We start from the raw sequence: 21,778 nt of genomic DNA, 5'->3' as shown, positions 1-21,778 counted from the left end.
TTGTGGTTGGAAGAACGTGCGTGGCGCCCTTCCTTGGCCACGAAAGGGGCGAAAAGCAGCAGTTTGCTGGCGCTGGGCCGACAGAGCCAAAGACTTGGCCGTAGCCCTGGAGTCCTTAAAGTGCACCAGCGCACTATCTGCTTTGTCGCCAAAAAGGCGACGGCCATCAAAGGGCATGTCCATGAGAGTGCTCTGGACATCCCCTGAAAAGTTTGTGGACCTCAGCCAGGCGTGAACGCGAATCGCCACCGTCGTTGCAATCGCTCTGCCCAGCGAGTCCGTGGTGTCAAGCCCACATCTAATGGAATACCGTGCTGCATCACGCCCTTCAGCAAGAGCCTGGGCGAGCAGTGTCCTGGCCTCCTCTGGACACTGGGGCAGCACTTCCACCACCGTATCCCACAGAGAGTGGGTGCAACGGTCCAAAAGGCATGCGGTATAAATGTACCACAACCCAAGACTGAGTGAGCTAAACAGTTTCTTGCCAAACTGTTCCATTCTTTTGGATTCCTGGTCCGGAGGTGCGGACGGGAAGGCGGTTTGGGACGTGGAAGCCTGCATAACCAGACTCTCAGGGGTGGGGTGTACGGACAGAAAGCAGGGTCGCCCGGAGCTGGGGGGTGGCGCTGGGCTACGTTCTGATCCACAGGAGAGACTGTGGAGGGCTTGGACCAGGTGCCCATCAGAACGTCGGTGAGGGCCTCAAACTGCAGCAGAGGCTCTGAAGAGTTTACTGGCGGTTGAAGCACCTCAGTGAGGAGGGTAGTCCTCACGGCCGCAAGAGGGAGCACCAGGCGCAAGGCCTGGGCCGCCCTGCGCAGCACCACAGCATAAGTAGCACCCTCCTCCGTAGCCACGGAAGGAGGAGAGATGAAACCAGTGTCAGGCGAAGTGTCTAGACCACTGGCCTCCCCCAGCTCATCTGCTCAGTCCTGACTTAACTGGCACTGCTGTGCCAGAGGGTCCTCAGATCCCTCCCAGTCCTCCCCTTCATCCGTGTCCTGGTTATCAGGCAGAAAAGACGGAGCCGGGTCATAGGCGAAAGGCTCACCCATCGACGCCGGAGACGGCGCCGAGTGGCGCCGCTCCGACGCCGGACCCGGACTGAAACTAGGGATGGTGTCGTCCGAGGACGGCGCCGTGAGCGACACCATGGGGGTTGGCGCCAGCGGAGGAGTCGTGAGTTCAACTGGCGTCGACCGGGATCCAGCCCTGGGGCGTCGGGACCGAAGTCGACGGCGGCGCCGGGACCGAAGTCGATGACGGCGCCGGGGCCGAAGCCGCCGGCTCGCTAGAACACCCAGTCGGACCTGCGGGGCCCAGAGGCACGCCGGCAGGCCTCGACGGTGGATAGAGAGTCCTCATGGCCACGAGGAAGTCTTGAATCTCACCCGTAGTCGCATGAAGCCCAGGGACCGGAGGGTGTGGGGCCAGATGAGACTCCTGCGGCTTTGGCGGAGCCGCACGGGTGGTGCCACCCGAACCCTCGGCCGAGTCGCGCGACCGGCGAGGGGAGTCAGAAGAGAGATGTCGCTTCTTCGAATTCTTTTTGCCATGTCTCGATTTACCTGAGTGCGAGGACTTGGATCCCGATGAGCGATGAGGACTGCGGCTCCGCGACCGGTCCCTCGACTTCCTCCTCGACCGGGACCGCAACCGGCAGTCTGCTCCGCGCCGCATCTCGAGGAGCTTGCGGGACCGCTCCCGCCTAGCTTTCGACGTCAAGGCCATCGGGGCACGACTTGTCATCGTCGTCGGCCCCAAGACAGTAGAGACACCGACGGTGGGGGTCGGTCACCGACATCAGTCGGTGACAGACGTCACACGGCTTGAACCCGGGCATCCCTAACGGCACCAGGAGTCGAAGCCGACTCGAAAAAGATAGACAAAATGTCCAAAAAGTTAGTCAAAAAATGACTAAGGGTACGCTCTTCTCGGATCTGCGCTTGCTGGCGCGGAAAAAAGAAGAACTGATGTCAGCGCGCGAGGGCGGCGTCTAAGTACTCAGACGACGTCATCCCGGCGATCACGACGCCGACGACGGACGCTGAGCCGCAGACGACGCCTACCGCCACGCAGGGGTACTGCTGATGAAAAATCTTTCTGGATCCAGCCTGACGCCTGGGGATATTCTAAGGTAAGGAATCAAACTAAGGTGTTTCTTGATGTGGGATATTTGTGTAAAGAAACTCAAGGTCAAAGCTAAGGAGTAGTTCTTTAGAGTTGTCAAATGGGCAGTCGTTTAACAGGTTCAAAAAATCCTTAGTATCCTGCAAGTATGTTGGCATTGTTTCACAAGCGGTCTCCGAAAAAAAATCGCAAGCTTCTGAGAGGGGCTCCAAAAGGGAGCCTATTCCTGAGACTATAGGTCTCCCTAGGGGAGGAAATTTCTGTTTATGCACCTGGGGTAAGATGCAGAAATAAGGATTTAGTAGTTCTTTCTGGATTAGGAAATCTGCCTTGTGTTCTGTGATCCAACCATTCCCTAGCCCATCGTTCACTTTAAATGTTATTTCCTCTAGTATTTCATTAGTTGGATCCCTGCTTAGTTGTTTGTAATGTCATGTCTCAGTTAGGAGTTTCATACACTCATCGTGGTACATTCCTTTAGGGAGGACCACAATTGCTCCTCCTTTATCAGCTGGTTTTATGATTGATGATGAAGTCATCTGATCCCAGTGTAGTCAGTGCCCTTCTTTCAATATTACTTAGGTTATTGAAACCTTTCCAGATGCTGTCTGATCTATTTACTAATTTTTTGAACACTAGAATTGGTTTGTTTTTGGTAGTACCAACACATTAATTGTGGAAGCAGGAATGGAGGGGGACCTTGTGAGAAGTTGGCCTGATATGTAGTGCTCACTATTCTAGTGATCACTGTGTATCATTCCAAACGACCCTTATTGATGATTGGTTGTAAGTCAACCTTATAGACCAGCTATCCTAGTAGCATGGACAAGAGCAGTCTTTAGGCTAAACTCTAGAGGGCGTGTTAAGCCAGCTGTTCTACCACCACATTTACCCTTTGAACACCACGTGAAAGGACACCACACAAGTTGTTATGAAAATAAAGGATATTTATTTATAACAAGACTACCCTGGCTCTTTATGAGTCAGGGAGCTAAGCACACTACAAAACTCTTATGAAAATACTTCAAGTTGCACAATTTACACAAATGCCCGAGGGGCACGAGAAACCATATACGCTAACAGTGGAATGCGAATGGTTAGAGTCTAAAGTTACTGATTCCGGAAAGATCCGATCAGTGGGACTAAACGAAAAAGGAGCTGGACACTTGTAGGGCGAACCTGCGATGGAGCACCGAAATGCTCGAGTTACCTAGCCCAGAGGCTGCGGCTGCGTGAGGTTCAGCAAGATGTCGGGAGTCCTCGTTGTAGTCTCAGGAGCCTGAAAGAAGAAGTTGCTGGCAGGCGACCAGTGTCGATGTTCAGCGAGATCCAAGCCTGGATCGGTGATGAAGGAAACCTGAAAGCAGAGGGGACTCAGTTCTCAACCGCTAGCCAGCGATTGTGTGGGCACCAGGAGGGTACCGGATGAAGTCACCTCGACCAGGTGAGTGGCTGACGTCGGACTCGGCTGTTCCTCGGACCAGGAGGCGCGGCGGCGACCAGGATGGAGGGCGAGCTGTCCCACGAAGGTGTCTGCTGTCGATGATGCTGGGCCCAGGAGTGGGGCAGCAGGTCTTGGCAGTGGCAAGCCCACGCGGTGGAGTCAAGATGGCGCCTGGAGTGGACCAGGAGGGTCCGAGGTACTCCTCTGTTGAAGGGGAGCAAGGGCCAGTCTGGAGCAACCAGACCAGTGATGAAAAGCTGTCGGGGTGCGTCGTGAAGAGGGCCACAAGCCGGTCGGCGAGTGGCCGGACAACGCGGTGAACAGCAAGGAGCGGAAGGGCCCCCACACAGATCTCGTGGATGCTGGGGAGGCAGACTTCGGTGCTGGAGCTGCTCAGGGTTAGGGCTTCTCAAACCCTAGGTACACTCACTCGGGGGGTCCCTCGGTGGCCGTGCTAGATAAGCGGCGTGCAGGTTCTGAAGATGGCCGGTCCCGCAGGTCTCGTCACACCTACAAATCTCAGCTGGGCTGACGATGTAGGTAGAGGTCAGAGATGGCAGGGAACCCGGGTCTCGTCGAGCTGGGCAGTCTTGATCCGTGGGAGAGACGTACAGCAAACCGCAAGCGCTTAGGTGGTGCCTGCTGGTGCAGGGTGGCTACTCCTTAGCCACAAGGGAGAGTCTTCAGAAAACGTCAAGAGTTCCTTTCGTGGAAAGTAGTTCAAGATTCAGAATTATCCAATTTGGGAAGGGGACTCGCTCCTACCTTTATTCTAGGAAAAGGGGCTGGCCCGTGACTAGGTCCTACCTATGGGTGGGGCAAGGAGGGGGGTGGTTACACCCCTATCCTTTGTCCGGCTTCACCCCAGCTCAGGGGCAGGGTTGCCCCCGAAACTGGTTTGAGCCGGGCTATGCACAGTGAGCACCGGGGTGCCACTTGCAATCACCTTCCTTTCAGCCCTGCCTACCTGGGATACACAAACCCTGTCTGGGATGGTGCTAACACTGCCCTCGACAGGAAACCCTTTGTCCAATCTCCCCTCGCTGGAAGGTCTCCCAGCAGCAGGAGGTCAGACTTGTGTCTGGTGGCAGCATCCATTTCGTGATGCTGAGGCTTGAGTCAACTTTAACCGGGGTTCAAGGTTACTTCCATGTCGTGCCCCTCTAAAAGGGGGGAATGCTAACCCCGTCGCCAGAATTGGCGAGGGGTTCGTATTCCAATTCGTATGACACCGTACTCGACATGTGTGGGTGATGCGATGCCAGAGTTAGCAAATAACCGCGAGGATTATAATGCATTTTAAGGTAGTTGGCACGCGTCACCATGGAACGGCTATTAGGACTTGGTTCCGCAAGCCGTCGACGGGCTCAGCTCGCGCCAGAGCACCATTCCACATGATTCCCCGCACTCTGCCTTCAGGATTGATAAGGCCTGCCATAGGAGTGACTGATAGGAATCCATGTGTCCATCTTAGGGTTAGGTATAGGAATACTACACCTACAGCAACGGGTGATTACACCACCTTGCCCCAGCTGTCGTGCAGCCAGTTGTGTCAGCTTTGGGCGGCCATCCAGGGGTGGCATAATACATGCTGCAGCCCCTGGTAGGCCCTGGGTACACCGATGCCCTGGATACCTGTTGTATGCTGATACAGGGACTGATAAGGCGGCCCAGTTCCAATTAGTGGATGCACCTAATGTACATGTGTGTTAATTTCGAGAGAGAACAGCTAGGCTGTGGGTCTGATTGGCAGGCCCACAGCCAGGGAAAGTCGTAAACCAATGAAGCAAAAAGCAAAAAAATCTGGGTGATCATAGGATTGCAGACCCTACTCTCCTACAGACCATAATTAGAGGGCGCTCCATAGTTCCCTGCCCAACCCCAGTTCCATTAGCCGGGAATGGGTCCATATTATGGTACTGGATGGGTGAACCTTTGTTGATGTCATGCAACAGCCACCGTTTTAAATGGCTTTTCACAGCAAGAAATATTACTTAAAAAAAAAAATTTTTTTTAAAAAAACAACCTGCAAACATTTTAAAAACATTCACAAGGTGGCAATGCGTAATACCAGAAAGATTCTCACTTCCATGACAACAGAAACTAGCCAAAATACATATTAACTTACCTGTGGTATCTTGGTCTTGATGTGCCCGCCTCAGTTGTTCTTTTAATGTCCTTATCTGTTCCTCTTTATCGTCCACAGATGATTTTAAGAAAGTAAGTCTGTGGACAGAAAGAACACAAACCACATCATATATAACTTTAGAAGTGGATACTTGAAATGAACATTACCAATACATGAATCAATATGTCTTGAAAAGATAATTAACATATTCCTCAATATTACAGGGATTATACCCAGTATTACAGGTATTAGCAATATATACAGCATTAATATATTGTATTATAATGTACAAAGCAAAAAAGGTTCAGAGGACCTTTCCACTTTTCACAAAAAGATTGAGAAGTGTTATTAAAAATGATATAAAATTATATCAAAGTATATTACACAAAATCTGCTAAAACTTACTCTTGGTCTGTATATTTAGACAGTTTTGTTTTTTCCATACTCATTTTCACAAGTTGAGTTTTGAGCTGATCAATTTCTTCCATGTATGGTTTAGAACCAGTCTCTAACTTGACCTATGGGTTCAAGGGGCGAGGAGAAATGAAAGAGAGCATAAATGAACAAATACTTCTTCAAAATCTGCCAAATAAAAAGACTGTTCTTATGTTTTGCTCATTTAGTGTGGAAAAATAAATCAAAAGTTACTTAGCTGAAAGTGACAATGTTCAAACGATCAGGTTATTCACTTTCGGTAATGCTCTTTCTAGTGGATACTCTAAGCAAATATTCCTCACGATGTGAATATCCCAGCTGCCATATTGAATCTGGAAACTCTTGAAGGTGGTGCAACGTGTCTCATTTGCGATTGTGGACATGACACTGACCTATATACAGATGCTCATATCATGCTGCCATTAGTTTATTCATTGGTCTTTTCGGACGTGCAGGGAAGTAGTGGCACCTCTCTTGCCTCTTAACTATTTATCCTATTGCACTTTGCACTGGAATTTTTAAATGTTTTCTACTTACAATTTATTTGGCACTCAGTCAATCTGCCCTATCACTCACCTGCTCTCCGTTGCACCACGGTAATTGCCGTTTGAGTGGAGAGAGCGAGCGAGCCTAGTATTTCCGGTTCTGGTCAGAGTTGCGAGAGTCAGTGGTCTAGCTGCTTTCCCGGCCCTTATTTAAAGTGCATGTCACCGCTGACGCGCAGCGGACAAGCAGGCAAGTAACAGCACCTCTGCTGCCTCAACTATTCAATACTAATGCACTTCAAATGGGCATTTTTAAATGTGTTCTACTTCCCTTTTAGTTAGCACTCTATTAATCTACCCTATGATTCGCCCGCTCTCTGTTCCACTGCCGTGATTGCCATTTGAGTGGAGAGAGCGAGGGAGCCTACTATTTCCTGTTCAGGTCAGGGTTTCGGGAGTAAGCAGTCTAGCTGCTCTCCTGGCCCTTATTTAAACCGCATGTCACCCATGACGCGCAGTGGACGTGCCGAAGGTGCACCAAAGGAAAGCCTGATTGCGCCCAGCCATCGCCAGAACCCCTGCATCATTCGCTCCAGAAGTCTCTAGTAGATTAAAACTCTCTTATTCAGCGGAGAAACTTACATGCATCAGACTTCCAGGCAGCATCTCACACCCTGATAAACTATGTGGCAAACGTTGTGTAGGAGAGTAGGGTCTGCTTTCTATGCTCACCCCCACTTTTTGCTTTTGCTTCACTGGTTTTTGACTTAGATGTGGCTGTGGGCCTGCCAATCAGACCCACAGCCCTGCTGTTCTCTCTCTAAATTTATACTATGTACTTTAGGTGCATAACCCAATTGGTTAGGATCACCTTATTGGCCCCTGTACAGTGTACCTTAGGTACCCAGGGCATAGGTGTACCCTAGGCCTACCAGGGGCTGCAGCATGTATTATGCCACCCCTGGCCTGGCCTTCCATTATGAAACAACTGGCTGATAACTCAGCTGGGGCAAGGTCATGTAATCACTCCTTGCTTAGGTGTAGTATTCCTATACCTACCTTATATATAGACACATGTGTACCTATCAGCCAATCCTATGGCAGGCCTTAACAATCCTGGAGGCAGAGTGCTTGGTAACATGTGAGATGGTGCTCTAGCATGAGCTGAGCCTGTCTGCAGCTTCCGGAACCATGTCCTTATAGCTGTTCTATGATATAGCCTACCATATACTCTTAAAGTGCCTTATAATCTTAAACGGTTATGGTAACTATGGTTTGGCTTTATTAAAACATGTCGTGTAAGGTGTCTAACACTTTGGAATAATACCCCCATCCCATTTCTGGGGATGAGGATATTATCTCTCCCTTCTAGAGGGAGAAGACATGTTGAAACCTACTTACCCGGTTAAAGTTAACCAGAGCCCCAGCATCACAAAATGGATGCTGCTGCCCCAGACACAAGTCTGACCTCCTGCTGCTGGGAGTCCTTCCAGCAAGGGAGGCTTGGACAATAGGTTTCCTGCCTTGGGAGGTGCGAGCACCACCCTAGACAGGATTTAGTGTATTGGGGCAGGGAGGGTTGAATGAAACTAGACACTGCCTGGGGCACACAAGGTGTCCCATGCATAGTCCAGTTCAAACCGGCGCTGGGGCACTCCAGCCCCAGCTCTGGCGCGAAACTCGACAAAGGAAAGGGGGTGTAACCACTCCCCTTCCTGGTCCCACCCATAGGAGGGACCTTGCAGGTAGCCCAGCCCACTAGCCCAGTATATCAGTAGGTAGCTGAGCCCTGCTAAATTAGATTAACCTGAATCTGCAACTTGTACAGAAACACTGGACCTTCGACATTCGACCTCAGGAAGAAGACTGAAGAAATCTCCCTTGTGTCCAAGGAGTAACCACCCTGGGCAACCAGGCACCATCCAGCGACCGCTGCTTTGCTTTGCGACTGATCCTACGAGGGACGACTGCAGAGACTGACCAGCGCCGAGACTTCCAGACACCTCTGACCCAGATCCACATCTCCAGCGAAGCTGAGACCCATGGAGGCGACGAGGGACGTGGGACCGGCGACTTGGGAAAAGTGGCTGGTACCTGACTAGCGCGACTTCCGAGGCTCCCTCGAGGCTGTGCTTGGGGTTGAGAAGCCCCCATCCCGAGCACCATCTGCAAAGAAGACCAGCTCCCCACACTTCACGTGTTCTGCGTGGGGCCCTTCTGCACCTGAGTTGCTCGACGTGTTGTCCGGTTGCTGGCCCGTTGGCTAGTGACTTCTGCGACGACGAACCTATGCTTTCATCTTGCTGGTCCGGCTCCTCCAGACTGGCACCCGCTCCTCTGTGAAAGAGAAGCACCCCAGACCTTCCTGGTCTGCACCAGAATCAAGTCCTCCATCCTGCGTGAGTTCCGCTTGCCAAGGCTTGTTGGGTCCTGACTCGACTTCGACGCCGCCGACAGCAAGAGCCTTCGTGGGACAGCTCACCTCCTGGTCCTAGTCGTCCTCGACGCCTCCTGGTACCCGTGGCTGCTGCGACAAGCTTCACCTCTTCACCTGCATCTTCACGACATCGCCTGGTTCTTTCCTGGTTCCTTCCCGGCTCCTGGCTGGTGATCTAGACTCTGTCCCTTCTGCTTGCAGGTTCCTTCCTTCTTGATCCCATCCGTGGGATCCACCGGACACTCTTCACTGACTGCCTGTCAGCAACTTTCCTTCAGGCATCCATAGGAGTCAACGACCAAACCCGACGCAAGTTGACACCTATGCACCCGCAGCCCGTGGGCTAGGTAACTTGAGCATTTCGGTGCTCACAAGGGTATTGACTATCCAAGGGTCTAGTTTCTGAGTCTCGACTTCCTAGCTATACCAGAAGTGTCCTAAAACTGTTAATTTCTAATAACTTCCATTTATATCGACTTTTACGCATTACGCGTGAGTGTTTCCACTCTGCACCTGAATCCCGTGGGCCTCCCACTTCCTAACCTTTGGAGGTATAGTGTAGCCCCCAGCGATTCCCTAGGCCTAGGCCTATCCTGTGTTCGTGACAGTGGTTCTTATACCACTTACTTAGTATATGGTTTCCTTGGCCCCTAGGGCCTAACTGTATTACTTACCTGGTTGGCTTAATGTATGCTTAAATAAGACTGTGTTGTACTTACCTCGAATCTCATAAAGAGTGCTGAGGGTTTGACTAGAATAAATACATTCTATTTTTATATATATCTGTTGTGGTGTCCTTTCATTTAGTATTCAAGGGATTACATATGGTATAACAGCTGGCTTCACATGCCATTCAGAGTTTAGCCTAAGACTGCTCTTGTCCATGCTACCACTAGGATAGCTGGTCTATAAGGTTGACTTTACAACCAATCACCATAAGGGTTGTTTGGACTGATACAGGGTGTACACTAGAATTAGTGACATCATATATCAGGCCAACTTCTCACATTGGTGAGCAGCGGTTGGGATCTGAGCTTGCTGTTGTAATACCATTGTAATCTTGAGATACTAAATTGAAAGATCACATAAGATATTGTTAGGTACATATAACATAGATTATAAATACTTAAGTCCTACTGGACTTAGTTGTTGTAGTTTGAAGGGCCTAGCACACCCCGACTACAACTACAAGAGAGGTTTAGTAGATACAACTAGTGTAGGTAGGTGCACACACCACACCCTCACTAGAATCATGTCCCTGAATGGAGATCACACTGATACTCCCCCAGGAGAGGAGAATCCTAGACAGATTCCCTCTAGATATGATGCATTCACTTTCCAGGAGATGAGACAACTGTGTACCTCCAGGAGATTAAAGAACAAGTTACTTACCTTCGGTAACGATGTATCTGTAAGAAACATTAGTTAGTTAGATTCCTCACCTTAGAATATCCCCAGGCGTCAGACTGGATCCGGAAGATTTTTCGTCACCAATACCCCTTGCGCGTCGCTAGGCATCGTCTGCGGCTCCGCGTCCGTCGTTGGCGTCGTGCGCCGGAATGACGTCGTCGGAGTACTTAGACGCCGCCCTCACGCGCTGACGTCAGTTCTTGTACATAGCTTTCCGCGCCAGGAACGCAGAGCCATGCAAGAGACCGACACTGGTGCCAAAAATAAAATCTAGGGGCCTGAAAAGGATAACCTTAACCCTAGATGTCAGTTCGCAGAACGGGGAGGATGGGTGGGTCGGTGAGGAATCTAACTAACTAATGTTTCTTACAGATACATCGTTACCGAAGGTAAGTAACTTGTTCATCTGAAAGAAACACGTTAGTTACATTCCTCACCTTAGAATAGATACCCAAGCAATACCAACCCCGGTGGTGGGTCTGCGAACCAAGATCACACCAGAAAGTTCTGGAGGACAGAACGGCCAAAGAAGCCATCCCTCCGGACTTTGCTGTCAAGGCAATAATGCCCACGTAGCCGCCTGACAGATGTCCTGCAAAGGGACTCCTCGTCCCAAAGCAGTAGTAGCCGCTGTAGCCCGAGTAGAATGGGCGTGCAGCCCAACAGGAGGGTCCTTTTTCGCCAAGGAGTAACAGATTTTGATGCACAAAACGACCCACCGGGAGATGGTCCGTTTGTGCACAGCTTTTCCCTTCTTAGCACCCACGTATCCAACGAAAAGTTGGTCGTCCACCCGGAACTGTTTTGTGCGGTCCAAATAAAAGGAGAGCGCACATTTTGGATCCAGACGGTGGAGCCTCTCTTCCTCTTTGGAAGGATGTGGAGGCGGAAAGAAGGTGGGCAAGTTGACAGATTGCCCAAGATGAAAGGGAGTCACCACTTTCGGTAGAAAGGAAGGACGAGGCCGAAGGACAACCTTGTCTGGATGAACAGATAGAAAAGGAGGCTTGGACGATAGAGCCTGGAGCTCACTCACCCGTCTAGCCGAGGTGATGGCTACCAGGAAAGGAGTCTTAAGCGTCAGAAGACGAAGAGGACAATTGTGAAGAGGCTCAAAGGGAGCGCACATCAGAAATGTGAGAACAAGATTCAAGTCCCACTGAGGCATTACAAAAAGGAACAGGAGGGAACGTATGAGTAATGCCTTTAAGAAAGCGTTGAACCACAGGGGACTTGAAAAGAGAAGGCTGATCAGGAAGCCGTAAGAAGGCAGAGAAGGCAGCAAGATAACCTTTCAAGGTGCCCAGGGCAGAGCCCTGCCGGGCCAAAGAAAGAAGAAAGAGGAGATCCTCAGAAAGAGGGGCGGAAAGGGGATCCACAGCCTTTGCTGTGCACCATGCCACAAATTTGTTCCACCGGCAGGCGTATACCGTCTTTGTGGAGGGACGTCTGGCTGCCAGAATGATATCACAGACTTCAGGAGGCAAGTCAAATGGCATCAACTGCCGCCGCTCAATCTTCACGCATGGAGGTGGAGGCTGGACAGGTTCGGGTGGAGGACCGTCCCCTGCTGCTGCGACAGAAGATCCTCCCGAAGGGGCAGACGTATCGGAGGATCGGTCAACATACTGAGTAGCTCGGGATACCAGTACCTTCGTGCCCAATCCGGAGCCACCAAGATGACTTGGGCCCGGTCGTGCCTGATCTTCTTCAGCACTCTGGGCAGAAGTGGTATAGGCGGAAAGGCGTACAACAGACCGCAACTCCACTCGTGACGAAAAGCGTCGCCGAGCGAGTGCCGCCTTGGAAATTCCAACGCGCAGAACTGCTGACATTGCGCGTTCTCTTCGGTGGCGAATAGATCTAACCAAGGCTCTCCCCACTGCTGAAAGAGACCTTGCGCCACTAAGGAGTGCAGACGCCATTCGTGATCCATCATGCACCGGCGGCTGAGTTCGTCTGCTCTGGCGTTAAGAGAGCCCGCCAGATGTTGAACCACTAGGGTGACGCCCTGGTGTTCCAGCCACGTCCAGAGGCGCAGAGCCTCCTGACAAAGGGTCCACGACCCCACCCCGCCCTGTTTGTTGCAATACCACATGGCGGTGGTGTTGTCCGTGAACACCTGCACGACACTGCCCCTGACAGAGGGAAGGAAGGCTTTCAGTGCAAGTCGGATCGCTCTCAACTCCAACAGGTTGATGTGGAGGCGAGACTCCGCCGGAGACCAGAGGCCTCTGATCTCCGCCTCTCCCATATGGCCACCCCATCCCAGGAGGGACGCATCCATCACTACGACATGCTCCGGTTGGGGAAGGGAGAGGCTCTTGCCCGTGACCCAATCGCGGTCCGTGAGCCACCACTGCAACTGCTGTGCAGTGCCCTCCGAGATCAAGACATGGTCGGACAGGTTGCCGTGATGCTGGGCCCACTGAAACTTCAGGTCCCACTGCAGAGCCCGCATGCGCCGCCTGGCGTGATGCACTAGTAGGATGCAGGAGGCCATCAGCCCCAGAAGCCGCAACACTAGCCTGACCGAAAACCAGGATAGAGGCCGAAAGATGGGAATCAGGGCCTGAATATCCCGGACCCGCTGTTCCGGCGGATAGACCCGGAACTGCGCCGATTCGAGAACAGCTCTGATGAAGAGGAGCTTCTGAGAGGGACTCAGGTGTGACTTCGGCACGTTGATGGAAAACCCCAGCAAATGCAGGAGATCCGCCGTAGTCTGGAGGTGGGAGACGACTGTCTGGGGCGAGCCCGCCTTCAACAACCAGTCGTCGAGATAGGGGAAGGCTGGAACCCCTGATCTGCGCAGATGAGCTGCGACCACCGCCATCACTTTCGTGAACACCCGAGGGGCACTGGTGAGGCCGAAGGGGAGCACGGTGAACTGAAAGTGCTCCTGGCCCACCGTGAACCGCAGGTAACGCCGGTGGGCCGGCAGGACGGGGATGTGGAAATATGCGTCCTGCAAGTCCAACGCTACCCTCCAGGGTCGAGGCAGCTAGAACCTGAGCCAAAGTCAACATTTTGAACCGTTCCTTCCGGAGGAAGGCATTGACGTTCCTGAGGTCCAAGATAGGGCGGAGGCCCCCTTTGCCCTTCTTGGGAACCAGAAAGTAGTGGGAATAACAACCACGACCTACTTCTGGGCTCTGAACGCGCTCGACGGCCTCTTTGGCCAAAAGGGCCGAAACTTCCTCTCGCAGAAGATTCAAATGATCCTCCGAGATACGGTGGTGCTGCGGTGGCATGGCTGGAGGGGTCGTCTTGAAGGGGAGGGAGTAGCCCCTTCGGACGATTTGCAGCACCCACCTGTCCGAAGTGATGGTACGCCAGTGGAGCAGGTGATGGCGAACTCTGCCTCCCACTGGCGAGGAATGGGCCTGAAAGCTCGGACTAGGAAGGCTTTGAGGCGGATGCTGCCGGGGTGGATGTGGACTGACCGCATCGTCCTCCAGAACCGCCTCGGCGGAAACCACGTCCGCGTGCAGGTTGGGTCTGCGGCCGGTGGCTCTGCGGACGTGAGGAGGCGCCCCTTCCTTGGCCACGAAAGGGGCGAAAAGCGGAAGCTTGCAGCCGCGGGGCCGAAAGGCCCAAGGACGTGGCCGTAGCCTGGGAGTCCTTAAAGCGAGCCAGCGCACTGTCTGCTTTGTCACCAAAAAGGCGAGCGCCATCAAAAGGCATGTCCATTAGAGTGCTCTGGACATCCCCCGAAAAGGACGTGGACCGCAGCCAGGCGTGACGCCCAAGCGCCACCGTGGTGGAAATCGCCCTACCCAGCGAGTCCGTGGTGTCAAGTCCACACCGGATTGCATGGCGCGCTGCATCCCTCCCATCGGCCAGAGCCTGGGAAAGTCGTGTCCGGGCCTCCTCCGGGCACAGGGGCAGCACGTCCTCCACCGTATCCCACAGAGAGTGGGAGAAACGGTCCAAGAGACAGGCGGTGTTTAAAGACCGCAGGCCTAAACTGTGGGAGGAAAACAGTTTTTTGCCAAACTGTTCCAGTCTCTTGGAATCCCGGTCCGGAGGAGCGGACGGGAAGGAGGTATGGGAGGTAGAGGCCTGGATAACCAGGCTCTCGGGGGTGGGGTGTTGCCACAGAAAACTGGGGTCGCCCGGGGCAGTGCGGTGGCGCCTGGCGACGTTTCTATCCACAGGAGGGACTGTGGAGGGCTTGGACCAGGTGCCCTGTAGAACGTCAGTGAGGGCCTCATTGAATGGCAGCAGAGGCTCAGTGGAGCTTGCTGCAGACTGAAGCACCTCAGTGAGGATGTTAGTCCTCACCGCCACGGCAGGCAGCTCAAGCCCGAGGGCTGCAGCCGCCTTGCGCAGCACCACGGAAAAAGCAGCACCCTCCTCCGAAGCCACAGTCGGAGGAGAGATGAATCCAGTGTCCGGTGAGGTATCCAGACCACTGGCCTCCCCCAGTTCATCTGCCCAGTCCTGTGACAGTTGAGCCTGACCGGCCACAGGGTCATCGGACCCCTCCCAGTCGCCCCTGTCATCCGATTCCTGGTAAACAGGTGGAATGATCGGAGCCGGACGATAGACATAGTGAGTCTCGAGCGGCGTCGGATGCGACGTCGGTGGGCGCCGCATCGGCGTCGGGTCCGGACCGGGGCTGAACCGGGGAACGACGTAGACCTGAGTCGGCGTCGGGGTGGAACCGGAGTCGGCGCCGGCGGAGGAGGCGTGACGAGGTCGACCGGCGTCGACGGGGGCCCAGGCATGGGCCGAGGTCGACCGGCGTCGACGGGGGCCCAGGCATGGGCCCCGCGGGGACCTGCGGCTTCGGGGCAGGAGCCTCCAACGGCGCCGGGGCCGGAGCCGCCGGCGCGCAAGGTCGTCCAGTGGAGTCCGCGGGGCCCGAAGGCGCGCCGGCGGGCGTCGACGGCGGAGGCAGTTTCCTCATGGCCGAGAGGAAGGCACTGATCTCCGCCGGCGTCGCGTCAGTCCCAGGGACCGGCGGGTATGGGGACGTGCGCGGCTCCTGCGGAGCCGCGGGGGTGGAACCACCCTGACCCTCAGCCGAGTCGCGCGACCGGCGAGTGGAGTCCGAAGAGCGGTGTCGCCTCTTGGACTTCTTAGATCGCTTGGACTTACCCGAAGACTTCGAGCCAGACGAGCGATGACGTCTGTCGCGGCTCCGCAACCGATCCTTGGACCTCCTCCTGGACCGGGATCGAGAAGGGCGCGGAGCCGAGTGTCGGAGCTCGAGAAGCTTACGGGACCGCTCCCGCCTAGCTTTCGAGGTCAGGGCCTTGCAGTCGGAGCACGAGTCCGCGTCGTGGTCGAGGCCCAAACAGTAGACGCCCCTGCGGTGGTGATCGGTCACCGACATCAGTCGGTGGCAATCGTCGCAAGCCTTGAACCCAGGCGTCCTACCGGCACCAGATGTCGATTGACAAAGATCAAAAGGGATCAAAATATTTAGTCAAAAAAGAATAAAAGGGGTAGCTCTCCCGGATCGGCGCTTACTGGCGTGGAAAAAAGAAGAACTGACGTCAGCGCGCGAGGGCGGCGTCTAAGTACTCCGACGACGTCATTACGGCGCATGACGCCACCGACGGACGCGGAGCCGCAGACGACGCCTAGCAACGCGCAAGGGGTATTGCTGACGAAAAATCTTCCGGATCCAGTCTGACGCCTGGGGATATTCTAAGGTGAGGAATCTAACTAACGTGTTTCTTTCAGATACAGCGTTCCAACCCTACCCTTAGACAGCTAGTGGAGCTTCTGGAGGCCTATGATGCTGAAAGAGCTGCCAAGTATGGTGCCATGGCTGTAGATAAGGGCCTCCCCTCCACAGAAGAGACCCCTGACTTAACTGATACAGATGAGTCAGAAGAAACTTCAGAGGAAGAGGGAGGTAGCAAGACCCCAGTCAGAAGACTTAGTCAGGCTAACTTAAGCTTGCATGGGAGCTTGCATGGGAGCTTCCCTTACAGGCCCCCAAGTAATCTTCAAAAAGAGAGATAGAAGGGGTAGATCTCCCTCAGGGGACTCTCTCCACTCCAATCACTCAAGAAGCTCCAATGCTTCATCCCACAGGGGGATGACTTCCCCCCAGAGGAGAGAGCATAAGGCCAGAATGAGGGAAGCCAATCTGAGGATTGAAAGGGAAGAACTTGCCCTTGCCAAAGAGAAGCTTGCTCTGGCCAGAGAGCAAAAATTGTGTGGGTCAGAACCCACTGGTGGCAGCAACATTCCTAGAGATAGTGATAGGTCTTACGACCATAGAAACCTAAGCAAGATAGTCCCCCCTGAGGTAGTCAAGATATTACGATATGATTAGCGCAGTATATCTAATGATAGTTTACCTCGTTATGGTGTATTAAACGGCTCGAGATCCCCGATTATGTTTAGTACGACAAAAAGGGCCGAGAAACCGAACCGCCTCCATCTTGGATTGCGGCTCTCTCTCTCGCTTGGGAGTCACGTGGTCTTTTCCGCACACCCTCTGCTTTCCCCTTTCCTTGCATTTAATTAGGAGACAGGCTGGGTTGCTGAGAAGCAAGGTCACATCTGCTAAAAGGGAGTATCAGGCAAATTCCTCTAGGCCTGGGACAAGAAGGGAGTTACCCTTTCGACCTTCTCTGTAAAGATAGTAACCCTTTGTATGTGTAACCGAAACTAGAAATAGGCATGAGCTCATTAGGGGCGCCAGGACTAACTGGTACTTTTCCACATATATGGTTTTGTATGCTGTACTGATAATGTATAAAAGTGTGTTACTGTCAAGGAGCCAGCAGTCTTCCTCGGCGCACCTGATGGGTGAGGATCGACGAGGCTCCTCTATATAGAGTTCTGTGGTGGCTAATAAACGTTTGAACCTTCCACGTTGCCAACTGCTCCTTCTTACCTAAGATTGCGGGCCAATGGTAAGTGTGGCCCTTGGAATAATTATTTTGGACACAACAGTTGGCGACCACGAAGGGACCCCGTGAAAGTGTTTCCCCCCCCCCCCGTATTCGGGTGGTGGGGTTGGGGGCGTCCTGACCGGTTGGCGGGAGAGGAGCCTGAGGATTTCTCCCACCCTGCACGACTTTTCGGTACGTCCCCTGCTGCTAGTTACCCTTCACCGGGGTCCTACGGGCTTAACCCAGAAACTGGATCGATTTGGTCGGGAGGAGTTGGCAGCGGAGAACGAACATTCGTATCTGGGTGCACCCGGTGAGTATTGATTTGATTTTGACGCACGCGTTGTAAACGGTGCATTATTGGTTAAGGCACGTGTGCTATTTGATTGATTTGAGAGCATTCGTTGAGAACGATGCGTTTTTGATTTTGAACACGGATTGCATTTGTTTGAAGCTCGCGCTGGACAGCGGTGCATTGATTTGAAGTCACGCACCGGAGTGTGGTGTCTTGCTTGATCGAGGTTAGCATTACCGTGGTTTGACTCGAAGTACGTACAGGTTGTATTTGATTTGAGTAAAAACGGCGCGCCGAAGGATTACAAACGGATTGCACGTGGAAGGACCCGCGACCTAGACTAGGTAGCCACAGGGCATACTCCTGACGGGGCAAGTCCTCGTTGGGGGCTGGTCTTAGTGGTGAGCCAGGAGGGTGGCCGGAATCCCGCGTGTAGTTTGGTGTTTGGACTGTGAACCAGAGTCGACGGGCTTGGTTCTCTGATACTGATTGTACGTTGTGTATGATTCGTGTTGATTGTTGTTTGTGTATACATGTCTGAAAACTAACCAAAATGTCCTGTTTTAGTAAATTGAATTGTTTTGGCTGCTGCTGTCGAACAAGTGACTCTAGACTAGCGGAGAGCCAACCCGCCCCGCCGGAGGGCAGTCCTAGCCATTTTATGTATGTCAAACATGGGATCTCTCCGTTGTTGTTCTGCACTCTGTGGCATAAGTATACCAAGGGCAATGAGGAGTTACGATGGCCCAAAACGGGTTCGTTTGATGAGAAGAAAATTGCGTTCCTACAGGAACAGCTGTTTTCTAGGCGAAGTAGGCAGGCCATGTTTGATGCTCTAATTGCATGGCAGAAGGAGGCCAAACAACGGCGAATAAGGGAAGAGAAAGTAGCCAGAGCCAAGGCAGGACAGAATGTTACTCAGAAAGCTATGGCCTATGACCGAGAAAGAGTAGAAAAGGGATTGGATTGCATGAATCGCGAATTTCGATTAAAGGTTGATAAGAGCTATGTGACCCGCCCGAATGCAGAAGATGAACTAGAGGATTTATTGGACACTAGGCCCCCACCCCCTTATGTACCACAGAGGATATATCCGGAGGTATCAGGGGCCTCGGCCCCGGCTCCAAACATGTCCCTGGGGGCCTCGGCTTCGGCTCCCCCGGCCACCACTACCCCTCCCTCCCTGCCGAACCTCTCCCGGTTAACGACATCTGTGTCTGAAGTTATGGCCATACTGCCTAATTTATTGACGACGGCTGCAGCCGGGACCCCCCAGCTGTCACTGGGGTCAATGCCTTCCCCTTCTGTTCTGCCCTCCTCCTCCGCCAGTACCACGCCGGTAACAGCTGCAACTACTCCGCTATGTCCGGCCAGTCTCACTGAGGGTAGGAAGTTGTTCACTCGTTCGGCCTTGGGAACGGAAGAAAGGGAAACTATAGCTACACAAGCATCCCAGTGGATGCGACATCCCATTTATACGCTTGCTGATATTTGGAGTACTATGAGAGACTATGAACCGGTGATGCAACAGCATGCTCTGGAGCATATGGCCAACCGTCTTATTTCTGTGTGGGAACAGGTACATCAGGAAGGGAAGGCTCCGGCTATATTATATGATATTCTTGATCAGGTCCATAAATCTCAGTTGACACCGGAAGAGGTGTATGGGAAGGTACAGACTTTGGTCTCTTATAGAGCTCGTTTGCAGTCTACCACTCCCGCCGGATTCTCCCAGTTCCCTATGCGGGAAGTGCACCCTATCTTCCATCCAGAAGTTGCCGCAGTAGTAGATGCCCACGGCGTCGTCACCCTTCCCGGGGTAGACGCCCGGTTCCAGGAACAATGGGTCTATACCCCCTGGAAGCGGAGTGAGGTACTATCCCTAAAAAGCCAGTTGCCAGATCCTAGAAAGAACCCCACCGCATATTACAAGGAACTGACCGAGGCCGCCTCGTCAGCAGTAATGACGTTGGCAGATATTGAATTATTCTTTGCCTTATTAGTACCGGTGGACATTTGGCGCCAGGTACATGACCAGGACCATGTTACGGAATTTGGTGGGACATAGGATCAACTGAGAAACTGGGATAGAGATCGTAAACCAGGGAACAAGCCCCGACCTGAGATACTGGCCTTGCCTGAGAGAATAATAACTTATATGCATTCCCTGATCCCACCCAGGAAAGTAGATTGGGACAAGTTGACGGCCTGTAAGCAAAAGAAGGACGAGAGTGTCTCTGATTTTTTCACGAGGTTTGAGGGAGTGTTCATTGACTTTAGCGGACAGGACTTGGCAACGGAAGGGGGTGTACGTTTATTTGTTAATAGATTTGTAACAAATTTGCTACCCGAGGTATCGGCTCGGTTACAGGCAGCCGAGAGTACCTGGACGACCACCACGCCCTCCACGATACTGAGCATGGCTCAGTATTATGAGCATCGGGAGAATGAGAGCAAGGATAAGACAGAAAGAAAGTCGAAAGAATTGAAAACACGAGTGTTACTACAGCAAGTGGAGAGGGGTAGAGGAAGAGGACGGGGGTTGCAGAATTTCGCTCCAAGAGGGGCGGGACCGACGCAAACATCTGGGCGAACAGATCTGGGCATAAATCAATGTGCTTTCTGTAAAGAGGAGGGGCATTGGAGAGCGCAGTGTCCGTTACTATATGAACAGAATACGGCTTCAAGGGGTCGTGGACGGGGAAGGATGAGTGGGCATCGAGGTGGATACACGAGACAAGAACAGGCAGCCCGAGGTGAGAACAGTTAGAATTATTTCGACCAAAGCCAGGGTAAACAGTACTACAATGATGGACGTGTAACGGACGAAGACGCCGGGTATACTCAAGCATAGGACAGCCAAGGGCAGAGTAAGGGGCATGTGTCAATCCCGATAGATCAAGCTGGACCTTATGTCCATGCACGATTGTTGGATGCATCAGGTAAGTTTTTGGTTGACACAGGGGCTATGAACAGTTCTGTTTCACGTGCCCTGGTCCCGGGGGCCGCTCTGTCTGGCCAGACTAATGTGTCCGTGGGGTTCTCTGGAACTCCGGTGGTGAGCCCCATTTCTAAGCCACTTTCCCTTACTCTGGGGCCGGTTACGATAGAATCGCCTTTCCTCCTCACCTCCCAGTGTGGGGAAAATCTCCTGGGTATGGATATATTGAAAAGATTGCATGCCCACATCTATTGCTCCCCCGATGGAGTTTATCTGACCATTCGGAATACCTCTATCCCCTCCGTTCAATGTTTTTCGAAAACGGACTCACTACCTCCTGAGCTTGCACAACTCCCGAAGGATCTTTGGGCCCTGGGGGACACTGACGTAGGATTCCTCCAAATTCCCCTGGTGTCCATCACCCTGAAACAGAATGCCAAATTGCCGAGGATCCCACAGTATAAAATAGCCCCCGCAGGGGAACGCGATTTACTGGCCATTATTTCTGACTTGATTAGAACAGGGGTGGTGGAAGAAACGGCTTCTAACGTCTTTAACAGTCCCATTCTTCCGATTCTTAAACGAGCCCCCGTACCCCAATCCCCTGATTATGCTGATACCTACCGATTTGTGATTGATTTGCGAGAGATTAACAAGATTGTGGTACCCCAATATCCGGTGGTACCAGACATTAATTCCATTTTGACCATGATTCCTCCCACTGCCAAATTTTTCTCGGTGATTGATTTGAAGAATGCCTTCTTTAGCATTCCCATACATCCGGATAGCAGACATTTGTTCGGTTTCTCATTGGGGGGCCGCAGTTTTAGATTCTGTCGCGCCCCCCAGGGGTATACCGAAAGCCCTAGTATCTACAGCCAAGCCCTAAAAAGAGTATTGGATTCCTTACAATTGCCGCCAGGTAATGTCCTATTGCAGTATGTTGACGACCTCCTTGTGGCCTCTGATACAGAACAGGGTTGCCGCGATGCTACGGTTACCCTGCTACGGCACTTGGCCACTCATGGTAACAAGGTGTCGCTCTCTAAATTTCAATATTGTCGACCAGAGGTGACCTATCTCGGTCATCTCCTGTCGAAGGAGGGAAGACGGTTGACTTCTGAGCGCATCGCAACCATAACTAACATGCCTGTTCCTCGCACGCAACGTGATGTCCGCGCTTTGCTTGGTATAACCTCCTACTGTCGCC

At 52.7% G+C, this 21,778-nt stretch overlaps 1 protein-coding gene across 2 annotated transcripts in view; it reads right to left on the bottom strand.

Annotated features, from left to right (window-relative positions):
• CENPE (centromere protein E) overlaps positions 1-21,778 on the bottom strand; it is a 1,911,253-nt gene that overhangs the window by 194,410 nt on the left and 1,695,065 nt on the right. For both annotated transcript variants that reach the window (XM_085641421.1, XM_085641422.1), the window contains 2 exons: positions 6,108-6,220; positions 5,703-5,800 (listed from right to left, as the gene is read on the bottom strand). In XM_085641421.1, coding sequence (XP_085497547.1) covers positions 5,703-5,800; positions 6,108-6,220 — 211 coding nt within the window. The remainder of the gene's footprint in view (positions 1-5,702; positions 5,801-6,107; positions 6,221-21,778) is intronic.

Source organism: Triturus cristatus, chromosome 2_2, assembly GCF_964204655.1.
Source record: "Triturus cristatus chromosome 2_2, aTriCri1.1, whole genome shotgun sequence".
Classification (NCBI taxonomy): Eukaryota; Metazoa; Chordata; class Amphibia; order Caudata; family Salamandridae; genus Triturus; species Triturus cristatus.
This window is presented reverse-complemented; position numbering and strand designations above follow the sequence as displayed.